This window comes from Myiozetetes cayanensis, unplaced genomic scaffold (genome assembly GCF_022539395.1).
Source record: "Myiozetetes cayanensis isolate MyiCay16 unplaced genomic scaffold, myiCay2020 scf2-11, whole genome shotgun sequence".
Classification (NCBI taxonomy): domain Eukaryota; kingdom Metazoa; phylum Chordata; class Aves; order Passeriformes; family Tyrannidae; genus Myiozetetes; species Myiozetetes cayanensis.
Genome location: NW_026087411.1, coordinates 76740508 through 76753356, shown reverse-complemented (window position 1 = coordinate 76753356; position 12849 = coordinate 76740508). Strand labels below are relative to the sequence as shown.

Here is a 12849-nt window from a genome sequence, read left to right as displayed (position 1 = left end):
CAACCAGAGGAGAGATCTGGGATGAAATGGAGGGCAAAAGCTCTGCAACTCTTTCACTTTCTGAACAAAATCCTAAACACTTTAAAAATGCCATTTCTGAGTGGCCTTCAGGAGCTATGTGGATAATTTTACTATGTTTATTCCAGGCAAATCAGATTACTCATGTAATTTACTATGTAAAACATCAGGGGTATAGAACATTTAATTTATGACTATGACTGAAAAGAACACCCTAGAGAGAACCAATCCGAGATTCCTGCACCTTCTTGCTCTTAAGCTATACATGTATTCTTGGTATAGGCTGTTTGGTCCCTGAGAAAAGGAAACTGAAACATGTTTTCCAGCAGACATCTTAAAAATGGATGTGCAGCCCTTCAGGAAGCCAGAGGAAGCTGGCATAGTAGCACAGATTGAAGGACAGTCGTAAAATTGCCTGAGTAATGTTTCTACAGACATGAAATGAGAGGGATCAATGTGGATATATTCTATCAATTATTCAGTCTAGCCTCTTGGAAGTCAGATTTGAATGTACTAGTAAAAGTAATGGATGATTTTTCTTCTCTGTGAGATGGTATCTTCGGATCAGGAAGTTTGTTTCTTAGTGTAAAATTATGGTTTCATTGTTCAGGTTGGATCAGACCACAGTGGGTCATCCGGTCCAACCCCCCTGCTCAAGGAGGGTCATCCCAGCACATCCAGGCAGTTCTTGAATATCACCAGTGAAGGAGACTCCACAACCTTTCTCGGCAATATAATCAGATAATGATTTCTACTGTATTTGATAGAACTTATAGATTCCTCAGCATTCCTTCTGTTTTGTTTTGGCACAAAAGAGGAAAGCTTTAGTTATGGACTTGATGCTATAATGTCTCCAGTTGATAAATGACTTGACATACACAGAGTCATGGAACTCTAATACCAGTAGCACAGGAATGGCTTAAGCACTGTGTGTGTTTTTCAGTGTTAGCCATGTAATGATTCACCAGATGACCTCTAAGTTGTAGTTTTTCATAATCAATTATTATTAACAGCACAATTCTACAATTGGTTATTTAGTTCAATTAAATGCAGAAGCCTTGGTCCGTGGATGAATAGATTTTCTGTTCCTGATTTAGCTCTTCTGGCACCAGGAATTATGTTTTGTTTTGTCCAAGATTCACTTGGCTGGCTACACAGGTTTCGCCTGGCTGTATTACATCTTTTTTCATAGTCTATCAAGACACCAACTATTTTTTGACTTGTGCTTCTTTTTCAGTTGCTCTAATTAGACATTAATTTCATCCAATTTGTATGGTATAAATGCTAAAATCTGCTATCATTATCCAAGACTTAAAGAGAGCTACTCTAAAATCTTCTGAGCATAAATATCATCAGAGTTCATGTTTTATTTTCAGGCTTTTATTGTAAAATTCTCCTTTCATGTCTTGATTTCAAGTCTGCTTGAATGAGCTGTGTATTACCAGTTGCTTTCCCATCTGTCTCAATTTAGTCTCTTTGACAAATTCCACTCTGGCCTGAGGAAAAAATCAGAGTACTGAAACCATGCCACATTAGATTATTAGGTATGTTATATTAACAGTGTCTCTTTACTTAAAAAATCTTGACACTCCTCAGCTCCCCTGCCAGCAATGTCTTGCAGACCCCTACAACTTATATTCACACATTCTGAACGGCTTTACGCCTTTCTTTCCATTCCCTCCCATCTCCTGACTTCTCAGCAGGTACAAAAGCAAGGCTTTCCCTCTTTAACTTCTCACCTTTCATAATCTTGCTGGATGTAACCTACAGGGTCTGTACAGCATATAAATTCCACATCACTCCTTTCACTTTCAAACTACCTAACCCTTTTCCACCCTGAAAGTGCTCTGAGAATTTCATGGGTATTATAGACACACTAAATTCGTCCCTTAGCCTGTCCCAACAGGTTTGACTCTAAATGCACATGTTAATTATTCCAACTTAAAAACCTCACAAAACCAAATCCAGAGAGGAAAAGCTCCCACAAATGTACCTTACATTCTGCCACTACTCTTTTTTCAGGATATTGGAGACTTTATGCCTGTGGTTTAATCACTCATATTTTTCAAATCCCTATATAGAATGTGTTACAAAAATGGTGAGCCCAGTCATCCTCTCTGTTTCACAGGATCAGTTTTTATTTCTTTTTTAATTTTTTCTTTCCCAACTGTTGTATTCCCTCCTCCCTCCCCCATTCCTCTCCAATCCTTTTTGCAGGAACTTTAATTGCAGAATTGCCTATTGCCAAGTAAATAGAAGGCTGCGCTATGCAAACAATAAGGATCTCTGTTTAAAAGTAATTGTCAGCTACATTTGACAACCCTTAAGGGAATATGAGAGAAAATATAGGCTGCTGCCTAGAATTTCTTGTTTTACTAGAAATTTGTTTGAGACTAAGACTTTTCAGTAAGTAGTCTTGCAAACCTCAAATCTACCATCTGCACATCCATTACAAGTTAGTGAGGGAAAAAAAAATCGCCTGTTTCACATATCAGTTAATTAATCAGAAGTACAATTCTAACAGGTCCTGAATATGCAGAAACCCTGCTGTGATAGTTGCTCAGCAAATCATAGCACCAACTGTCTGAATACCCCTGCAGCAACTGCTTCCAGAATGACTCTTGGGCAAGAATTTGTATTGTACTTTTCTTAAACAGGGCTTGTCATTCTGTATGGGAGGTGTTCTCTTCCACAAGCATCTCAAATGTCACTTGTTTAAAACAAAATAAATAAGAGAAACCAACCAACAATCAAACCCCACCAAAGACCAAATCATGAGCACATCAGATTTTAACCACATGCAGAGAGGCAATGCATTAAGAATGTATTAATTTTAACATGTCACGTGTATACTTTTAAAAAGTGAAATGACCATTTTTTGGCTGAGTTGCCCTTCACTCCTTTCACACCAGTCAGTGGACTACTTCATGCCATTACTGGGCAACAGAATGCTGGCTGAACCTGCCCCTGTGGCAGGGTGTCTCCGCATTGCCTGGCATTACAGCTGTAGTGACAGGAGCACCATGTCAGTAGTAACCCAAAAGTCACAGAATTTAAATAATTCTCAAAATTGCTATATATTAATTATTTAGAAAGTTAAGGACAAATTATTATTATTTTTTATTTCAACTACTAACCAATAAATGTAAAAAAATACCAACAACAAACCAAAAATAAACCCCTTCATCCGCACATTAAAGCAATAGTTATTGTAACATTCAAAACAGTGGAAACTATTCATCGTATATTACTATTAGTGGAGAAAAGCAAATTTAATTTAAAATCATTTTTTCAAACTCCCTCAGTGGATGCCAGGTAATTCAAGCTTAAACAAATATAAAAACCTCATTTTAAATGGAGAATAATACAGACAGAGCTCAATTATTGAGATATTAAGGGCAACATTCAATTTGAGATACATTTAAGCATCTTTGCCTCCTGGAGATTTTTACATGACAAGGCTTTAGATAAACATAGTTTTGCAAACAGCAGCTATCATATCTGATCACATAACCTCTGGACTAAAGCAGTATGTCAGCAAATACTTTTGATTATTTAAAATATTAAATAACTGTAATTTACTAGGCAGGTCTTCCTCAGAACAATCACAAAAATTTTCAAGAATTGATATCCATATACAAAAAGCATTTAGATGACCTGTTACAAACCTCTGAATTTAAAAAAAAAAAAATCACCTCTCTCTGTGATAAAGCCCGGTTTAAACACATGCTGGGATATACCAGTGGTGGAGGAGCTGCCTTTCTATGACACTCAGCTTGCAAGGGAAATTGTAGCAGCCAAGGACAGATAGTGTAGGAATCACTTTACCTAACTTTAACTATATAGATATTAGACACCTAATTTAAGATAATCATCTGGTTTCCCTCTACAGGTAATGGATAAGCATTCCCAGAGGGAGATTCATCCTGCTTTTTTTTTAGGCATCTCTCTTCCAGATGATTGTAGGTGGATAAAGTCAAGGAGGATCAGCCTCACTGACAGCCTGATAATCTGTCGTTAGCAATGCACAATTTCCAAAATCAATGAAATTAAGCCAGAACTGAGATTTTTTTTTTTTTTCATAATTTGTCCTTTAATTATCCCCCTGACCCAACTTTTTCTTCAGTTCCTCCCATGAACATCAACTTCCTCTGGCACTTTATTTGTCTTGCCCTGGACTGTGTTTTCCTGGAACCTGGGGAACTGCAACCAATGTGAATATGTTGCTGCTCTACCAGCTACAAATCCATTTACATGCATGTGCTTTAAATTGCTGTAATGTTCTGAACACATAGATAAGTTATCTGATTGATTGCGATTGATCGCGATTGTGCTTTCTGGGTCTACTCTACCACTTTCAAATGTGTAAAAATCTGTGGCAACATTAAGGCAGTTAAGGTATATAGATGAATCCTAAAATGCATTTACTATTCAAAGAAGATGGCTTAAATCAAACAAGGAAAATTAAGGAAGAAACACCATTAGGGCTCTCACTTGTACATGTGTAAGCCCAAGTCAGCACACATGCTTTGAGGTCTCTGTGCTTCAGAATATTGAACAAGTTCTGAAGGTGAAACCTGTCCTCAATTCTTTTGCATTTAGGGTTTGTAGGTTCTCAGCAATACCAGCATTGCTGCACTGCACCTTTAATCACCAAGCCCTTAGAAACAGTAGCCGAGATTTATAAGGAAGCAGGTGTCTGAAGTTAAGACTCCTAAACTCTTAGCTGGGTGCCTAGAGCAGCAGCAAAACTGACAAGCACCCTGCACAGTAGCCCACAGATGCTCACCCCGGTAGTGAGGCACTTATCATTTGTTAAAACACAAAATGGATGTTTATTAGTTGTGTTCCAATGGCTACTTGAAGTGCCTTGGCTGAGTGCTTGCGTGCACTAATTTCAAGATTGGGCATGCAGTCTATTCTGCGTCTTACTTCTACAGCATTTCTAGAAAATTAATTTTAATAGTTAAAAAACCCTCTTGAGCTGCATACATGAAAATAACTCCATTTTTACTGAATGACAGTCTAATACGAAATAAGAATAGTCACCTTTTTTTCTTACTCTGCCCAAATCCAGGCAATAAATTAGGCTTCTCAGCATGACTGTAAAGTGCTGTGAATTGTATAAACAATCATATATGGACACTGAAAAATAACCCTTATGCACATTGCATTATAGTTCCAAAAATATATTTACAGTCTATTACAAAGATTACAAATGGAAGTGTCTATGTAACGGGATTATGCTTGTTAAAAGCTTTTTACAGATTTTCTTCAACAAAGGCAAGGGGGGGGACAAAAAATTAGTATAACCAAACTGATTTTTCTAATCAATCAAATAAATAAAATGACAAATATAACACTGTACAGTGATCTAAAAAGGGGGAGAAAAAAGGAGGGGGAAAATGATGCGTTTAAGTTTTTGATAACTATCTTTGGTCCTAAATGTGGGAAAACACATTATGTAGCACTGAATATACATGTTTGTTTGTGATGCTCTGCAAGTAAAATAGAAAAATATAGTGCATTTTCAATGTAGTCAGAGCTCACTACACATAAATGTGTGTACAAAACAAGACAGTATAAATAAAATTTACAAGTTTTACAAAGGAACATTTACAAGGTTTTTCTTTTGTTTTTATTTTTTTTGTGTGGATGCCCACATTATCAAACCAGACCAATTTCTGACTGATCCCTGGGATCTTTCTCTATCAAAATCAATAGAAGCAGCCCAATTCTCTTTGGAAATACAGCATTTCATTGCTGGGGTAGTTCACAATTTTCAGATTTTTTTTTTTAAAGCATTTTTCTCTCCGGTTCATATACATTCTTGCAATACTCATAAATTCATAAATATTCATTATTGCTTATGGTAATTAAATATTTTAATCAAACAAAATTCATATATAAGTAAATGGTGTAAAAACATGTTCCATTGAGCAACTACCCTTGCATCTCTGTTCCTGAAGAATGACTGTTGTGTCATACGCATGTTCATTCAGAGCAGCAAAAGCTTGTTAAAAAAATTGAAAATTTTGAACTGCCCCTTGTCTCATGCTCTACAGTTCTCATATGTCCTTATTCTGACAGCTGGACTGCGTACGGCTTAAACTCATAGAAAATATACACCAGCTATTTCTCTCAGATTTGCTAATGCAGAGTACTGAAAAAAAATGTGATGCACTCAGATTAAATGGTTTAGTTAACACTGGAGAACTGCACCTGTGTTCAGAGACACTCCTACAATCACTTGCCCATTCAATGAAGTGTCTCAGCAGGTTTACAGTTGTAGATCTACATCTTAGAATATATCTCATTTTAACTCTAGCCCATTAAAACCATCTTGCAAACAATTTGCTAAAAGTGCCTAGAACTACTTAGGGGTCATTATTGCTTTTCTTTTTCTTTACTTTTTTTTTTCTCTTTTATTTTCTTTTAAAAGATAGTATATGTGTAACCTTAAAAAATTCTTTAAAAAATATCAGAGCTCTTGGCAACTTGCATTTTCCTGACTCCCTGCCAATTAGCTAGCCATGTCAATACGGTGTTGATTTAACAAAAGTAAATGGCACAAAAGGATACCAAAGTTTGGATAGATATACATTGCTTGGTCATGCTTTTTAAATCTCTAGGAACTCAAATAATCCTTCAGAGGTACCCAGTGTAGTAATGTGTCATAGAATTAGCACTAAAAAGGTCCAAAGATATAAACATCATACTAAAAGAAAGTCTTTATGAAGAATAAACACAAATGATTAAAAAAAGATTCAGAAATCACAGATTTAAGGAAAATATTTTGTTGAATTCAACAATAATATCATGATTTTATCTGACAAATATATTCTTTTTTAAATTTTTATGTACATTTAAAAAGTCTATTAGATAAAAAGGAGGTTAGAGAGCTCAAGGTGTTTGTATGTTTATTCAGGTAGTACTTTGTTTATTGTCACTGCTGTTTTCCTTGCCACCACTGGTGGATCCTAATTCCCTTTTCATAAATTCTGGTGGCACTTAGGAGTTCAAGTCTGTAGGTGCTTCTTGTAGCTCTTCTATTCACTGCAGGAAGGACCCAGGAAATCAAGTGTCTTCTAGCAGCACTTCATATATACTGAAGGCCAGTGCTGTTCTCTCAGTCTGTCACCTCCCTCATAAGGGAGAAATGTCTATCACACTTGGATGCCAGTGCCGTGTAAATGTAGCATTTGTGCTCTCATAGTCTGAATGCTGCTCATGATTTTCTTTTGATGACCAACCAACGTGATCCCTAAACTCATCACATCCCTGGGGAAGATAAATGCGTACATTGTTAATTTTTCAACTTAGACTGCTATTGTATGGTATTCAACTGTGAGTCAAAGCTACGTAGTGGTCTGGGCTACAGGTGCCTGACATTGTAGCTCTGCTGGAACCTCACCTCAGTACTGTGAAGTTCATAGAGGCACTGGTCAACCTCTCAGCCAGGAGTGCAATTACATGGCAAGTCTCACGTAATTACACTGCCTGTCTCCACTTCTGAGAAGGAGGCCAGTATGTTTTGCATTATGATAATCTTTCATTGTGGCTTTCAAGGACACCCGAAGACAAAGGCACTTCTGTTGGAAAATACTTTGGGTGGCTTTCAGGACAATGTATAAATACAAGATTTTGGGGATCATATTCTGTTTCCTAAAGAGATGCCTAGAGAAAGCCTTTGCATATTGACCCATACCCATCATGCAAGTAAAAGAGGAGCAGTTGTTTAAACTCCACCACTACTAGTGCTAGAAGCTTGTGGGCTCTGATGACAGTTCACAAGCTATAGGCTGAGACTCCTAGTGACACCAGGCAGATAAGAATAGGGTTGCAAACTTGAGAATTATTGGTCAGAAACTTGTTTAGAAAACCACTGCTCTCTGTAAAAGGATTTACATATATTTGGCAACCATGAGCTCGGTTGCTAAGAAAGTTATTTGCAAGGTGCCAAGAAGACCTGTTCAAGATGGCAGTACTGATACAGGCCATGCTTGCCTTCAGAAAATTGTTTTGCTTCTGCAGACTTGATGCAAATTCCTTGCTTGCAGGACACAGACAGCCCCCAGCCAATCAGAAGAAAATTCCACATCTTCCTAGTACACATCTGGAAAATGGTACCAATTAGGTAGTAGAGGCAAAGTGGTTATTTTCCTATACGTATAAATACTTTGAAATGGGTCACATTCTCCCTCAAATTCCAGTCCCTTGGTGTTACTTCAATTGTTCTGAAAAGCACAGAAACATGTGATGCCACACAGAGGTAGCAGGGTATTTGCCCTTTCATCAGATGCTCTACTATAACATCGTCAGCTGCTAAAATGGCTGGTTTGACCCCAGGTACCATGTTTGTACTCAGGGTAAAGTTTTGGAGTTGAACATTGTTTATTATTTTACCTAAAAATTCCCTAAATGCAAGTTAAACATGCCCAGTACTAACTTACTCAATAGTCATCCTGGCAACTGATTCAAGAGAGTTGTAGCCTGCTGCTGTGAAATTATCCTTATATCTTTCCATCTTAATAGCTTGTAACCATTCGCCTACGGAGCAGAAAGTGGTAAAATCGGGAGTGTTCTGGTCCAGAAGAGGGCTAATTGGTCTACGGAGAAGGAAAAAGGAAAGTAAGTTGTTTCCAAAGAGAGTAAAACATCAGGGAGTATTTAGCAAGGTGAGAGTCAAATAAGTCTGGGGTATTAAAAATGTCAAGAGTAGAAAGTAATAGGCCTTTATACACAGTTTAGATTATTCTGTGAATAGCTCTTGACTACTCTGTAGCTCACAATATGTACTTCCTAAGCTTATTCACGTAAAAGATGAAAGGTCAGAGTGAGCAAAATCAGCCTAATGGACTACTGTTACCAACAGAAAATCAACCTTATTACCTAGCATGACAGCAGCTACAACTAAGTTGCTGAGTAAAATAAAGATGCTATTCTTTTACTCATTTTAGAAAATATAGGGGTAGCTATTCCCATTATTCAATTGGATGGGACAAAACACAGACAAGGAAAGAGCAGAGACACAAAGTAAGTTGTTTAAGGTCACGCAGCAAATCAGTCGGTAGAAGAATCAGGAGCAGAACTAAGGCCGGTTGATTCCCTAATGCAGTGATCTAGCTAGCAGATCAAAAGATTGTCATGATTAAATAATTCACCTGAAATTTATGAAGAAGCCATTAAAAACTACACCATGAAATACAATGAGATGCAATCATTGAAAGGAGTTAAAGCCAGAAAATGCTAGAGTGTAGCATGTCAAAGTACATTGGCCAAGTGTGAGTATTGTTAATTACTTTTTCTACCGTGGCCATTCCTAGGGCAAAGGATGCATTACATAAAACTACAATAGACAATGATCCTTGCTCTCCAGACTTTACAATTTTAAGAAAAAAAGAAAACAAAGACTGCGAGTGGTAAGAGTGTGGAAAGAGTGATGAACAGGCAGTAGTTTACAGAGAAATGTGGTTAGTTCCATGATATTTAATTTATTTTGGTTGTTTTTTTTGTTTTAAGAAAGTCCTTTTCGGTTTTGTTCAGTATGGTAAAAAAAGAAGGGCAAATGAAGGAAGGGAAGAACAGGGAACAGAAAGAAGAAGGAACTGGGAGACAGATGAAGTAAGTGTGAACTGGAACCAGCCACCAAGCAGAACATCCAGAACCTAGCCACATGCACCACCATAAGAACACACACTAAAGCTTTTCTTACCTGCTACAGGTTCCCAGTGGTGTTTTCAAGCTGTTTGGATTTCTAATCATTTTGTCCAGAATACCAACTATCTGCTCAAACTTTGGCCTTTCGCCACGTTCCTTCTGCCAACAATCCAGCATCAGCTGGTGCAGTCCTGCTGGGCAATCCATGGGTGCTGGCAAACGATAGCCTTCTTCAATTGCTTTTATAACCTAGTAGCCAACATAGTTAATTATTTTTCATCAACAGTCATTTAAAGAATACATATTGCTACCCAGTTCAAAAAAATAAGAAAATATAAATTTAAAAAAAAAAAAATCAATAAACTAAAATTTGCCATCAGTGTTGCAAAGATATGAGTCCGTTGTTTTGACACTAGCCTTCAGGTTTTCAAGTAATTTCCTCAACTTTATCTTTGGGCTTATTAAGCATATTGTTCTATATGTGCAGAACATAGCTAAATTAACTAGACAAGTGAGTAGCAGGGAACAACAATTAAATTCACCAAGGGAGTAACAGATAGAGTGATAAATGGAGTTATTTCAGAAAACTTTATTACTTGCCCCAAGGCTTTTATGAAAGAGTGTGTGGTAGAAGCAACTGAGTTTTAAATGGATAAGAGATCTGTGCATGCACATATAAAATACAAAATGCCTGAAGGTATTATAAAAAGATCCAAGAAAAATGTTTAGCAGACAGAAATTGGTAGGGACAAAAGTTATATTCTGTGTCTAGCCATGTTATATTAATGATAAAGTAGCAGAAGTGTGCCATGTGAGAGAGAAAGATCTGGGTGAATGGTATTTTAATATACCACAGAAAGTTAGATTTAATAAGAGATGATGCTAGATGATGATATGATCGAAGGAGAGCATAAATGTCTAAACCAAGAATTACATCCACCTGTTGACTTCCTCAGCCAAGTCCATTTGGATTTAAGTAAAAAATAAAAACAGATGAAGTAAAATCACAGCAAACTGCTGTAAACCTTGAGGGCAGAATAAGAAAGCACATCAGGAAGCAAGGCAGATAAAGAAAGCTAGTGAAAAAGGGCTAAAATACTGTTCATGGGGGATTTCAAGTATACTGACATTGACTGACACGGCAGCATTAGAATTGCTAAGGAAGGGTGCTCGTTCCTGAAGGGTAGTGCATAGGACTGTCTTCTCCCCTGGTTTGTACAGAAAGCAAGATCAGAAGCTGTTCTGGATGTAGTTCTAGGAAGTAGATCTGTTATGATAAACAAAGTTACTGAATATCCAGGTTTTAGTAAAAGTAATAACCTCAGACAGAAAATACTCCATAGGTTGTGTGAGAAAATGTAAAAGCAGTAGACTGCAAAGTAGACAGAACTGCAGACAATATAAAACGACCTTCAAAAAGCTGACTGAAATCCAGCCAGGTTTTGTATCAAAACCTTTTGCATAAAAGAAGTTTTGTGAAAAGGTAAGGCATAACCCAGTGGTAGGGCACTGACTGCAGGTTTGTGTCACAGAATGTCCTTCTGACCTCAGGGAAGTTGCCTCATCTTCCTAGGACACAGCTTTTTCTCTGAACATTTAGAATGACAGTACTGTCCTACAGCTCAAAAATGACTGAGAAATATTCAACTCCTGCAGAAATATCCACACCTTGAAGAATGAGTGCGATGACCTTTTAGAAGGTGAAGTTGTCTGTCAGAGAGGGTGTGGAGAGAGGTTTTCTGCAGAAGAACAGGGAAATTGAAAGAATAGAACTATATAGGAAACAAAACATTAAAAGTAAAACGTAAGATTCTTTAGAGCTATATGAAGATGAAAACCAAAATAACAGCTCCTTACACTTAGAAGTAGCAGTGGAATAAAAGCAAAAAATAAGCTACAGTATGTACAGGACGACTGGTGTGCTGGGAAAAGTACTGCAGAAATTTCTGACCTTCTAAAAGGCAAAAGGTATTAAACCCTTCAAGCATGCTACATATGATTTACCACCAATGAACTAATTGCCTAAGAGGTCAGAAGACAGAGATCACCAGTGAGGAATGTAAAAGTTAGGTAACAGCAAGAGCAACACAACCATCCAAATATTTAAGACCCTTATTAACTGGTAAACATCTACATAAAACTATATCCAAGAATGTAAGGGACAGCGAAGACATGAATGAAAGGATCACAAACAGGAGTTTTCCCCCTTCACTACAGTCTGCAGAGAAACCTGAAGAGAAGTGGAAATCAAGATGAAACCTTTGAAAGGTTTTGATACTGCAGAATCAGTTTCTCTGATGAGTATTCTTGAGAAACTTGGAAATATAAAATAATGAGTCAGCTAGAGATGGATGAAATTTCTGCCAATATTCAAAACACTGAAAAAATATTTTAAAATATTGATAAGTAAAGTAAGACAAGTCCACTCTGCTAAAAAGGAGCCAGAGGTGTCAAAAAATCAGTACTCAAAGATAATGAAATAGATGCAGGATTTTTTTTTTTTTTCTTAAATAAGCAAATCTACAAAGAGAACACAGCTGGAGTTCTTACTAATAGAATTGATTTATACTATTTACATTTCCTACGATTCGTTTTTGAAATTCTGCTTTTACTGCAAAAAGAGAATACTGCTAAGACTCAAGTATGCTTTTATCATAATCAGGCTATCTGAGGATGTAAAGCAGAATAGAGAAGGTCTGTTCACTTTATATACTGGATACCAACAATGAAGTACTAAATACGGGTAACTGGACAATGTAACGTTAGAACTCTGCTTTTGGGTATATAATAATAATGCAAATTATAATAATGGTAATAAATCCAGGAGTACAGCAAAGAAAAAATATATAAGCCTAAATTCTTTCCCTTTTCTGAAGAAATAATCTCTACTGGAGTCAATAAGTGAATGAAAGCAAGAACACCGTATGTCTAATGGGAAATAGAGGATTGAGGCCTAGGAGCAAGGATTAAGCTGAGGTGAGCCCACTGTTCAGAGAAGCTGGGACAACTCTGTCAATTATCTGTGGTCAGCCTGCTGTGCCTCTGCAGGGAGCTTGTAGGATGAGTGTTCTTTCGGTGCACCCTAGCTCTAGGTCATTGCTAAAAGAACTTGTTCTTGAGAGATCACAAAAGAAATTTGTATACTCCATCAATCTAAAGCGATGACTTAAA

The 12849-nt window shown here is 37.0% G+C and overlaps 1 protein-coding gene across 6 annotated transcripts in view; it reads right to left on the bottom strand.

Moving 5' to 3' along the window:
- Positions 1 to 12849, bottom strand: part of EPHA7 (EPH receptor A7) — a 195701-nt gene that overhangs the window by 39213 nt on the left and 143639 nt on the right. For 2 of the 6 annotated variants that reach the window (XM_050316510.1, XM_050316511.1), the window contains exons 15-17: positions 9734 to 9927; positions 8472 to 8627; positions 5192 to 7299 (exon numbers count right to left, since the gene is read on the bottom strand). In XM_050316510.1, coding sequence (XP_050172467.1) covers positions 7185 to 7299; positions 8472 to 8627; positions 9734 to 9927 — 465 coding nt within the window. In that variant the 3' untranslated portion in view covers positions 5192 to 7184. Of the gene's footprint in view, positions 1 to 5191; positions 7300 to 8471; positions 8628 to 9733; positions 9928 to 12849 lie in introns of those variants that run through there. The other 4 variants (XM_050316508.1, XM_050316509.1, XM_050316513.1 and 1 more) reach the window with 2 other exon arrangements.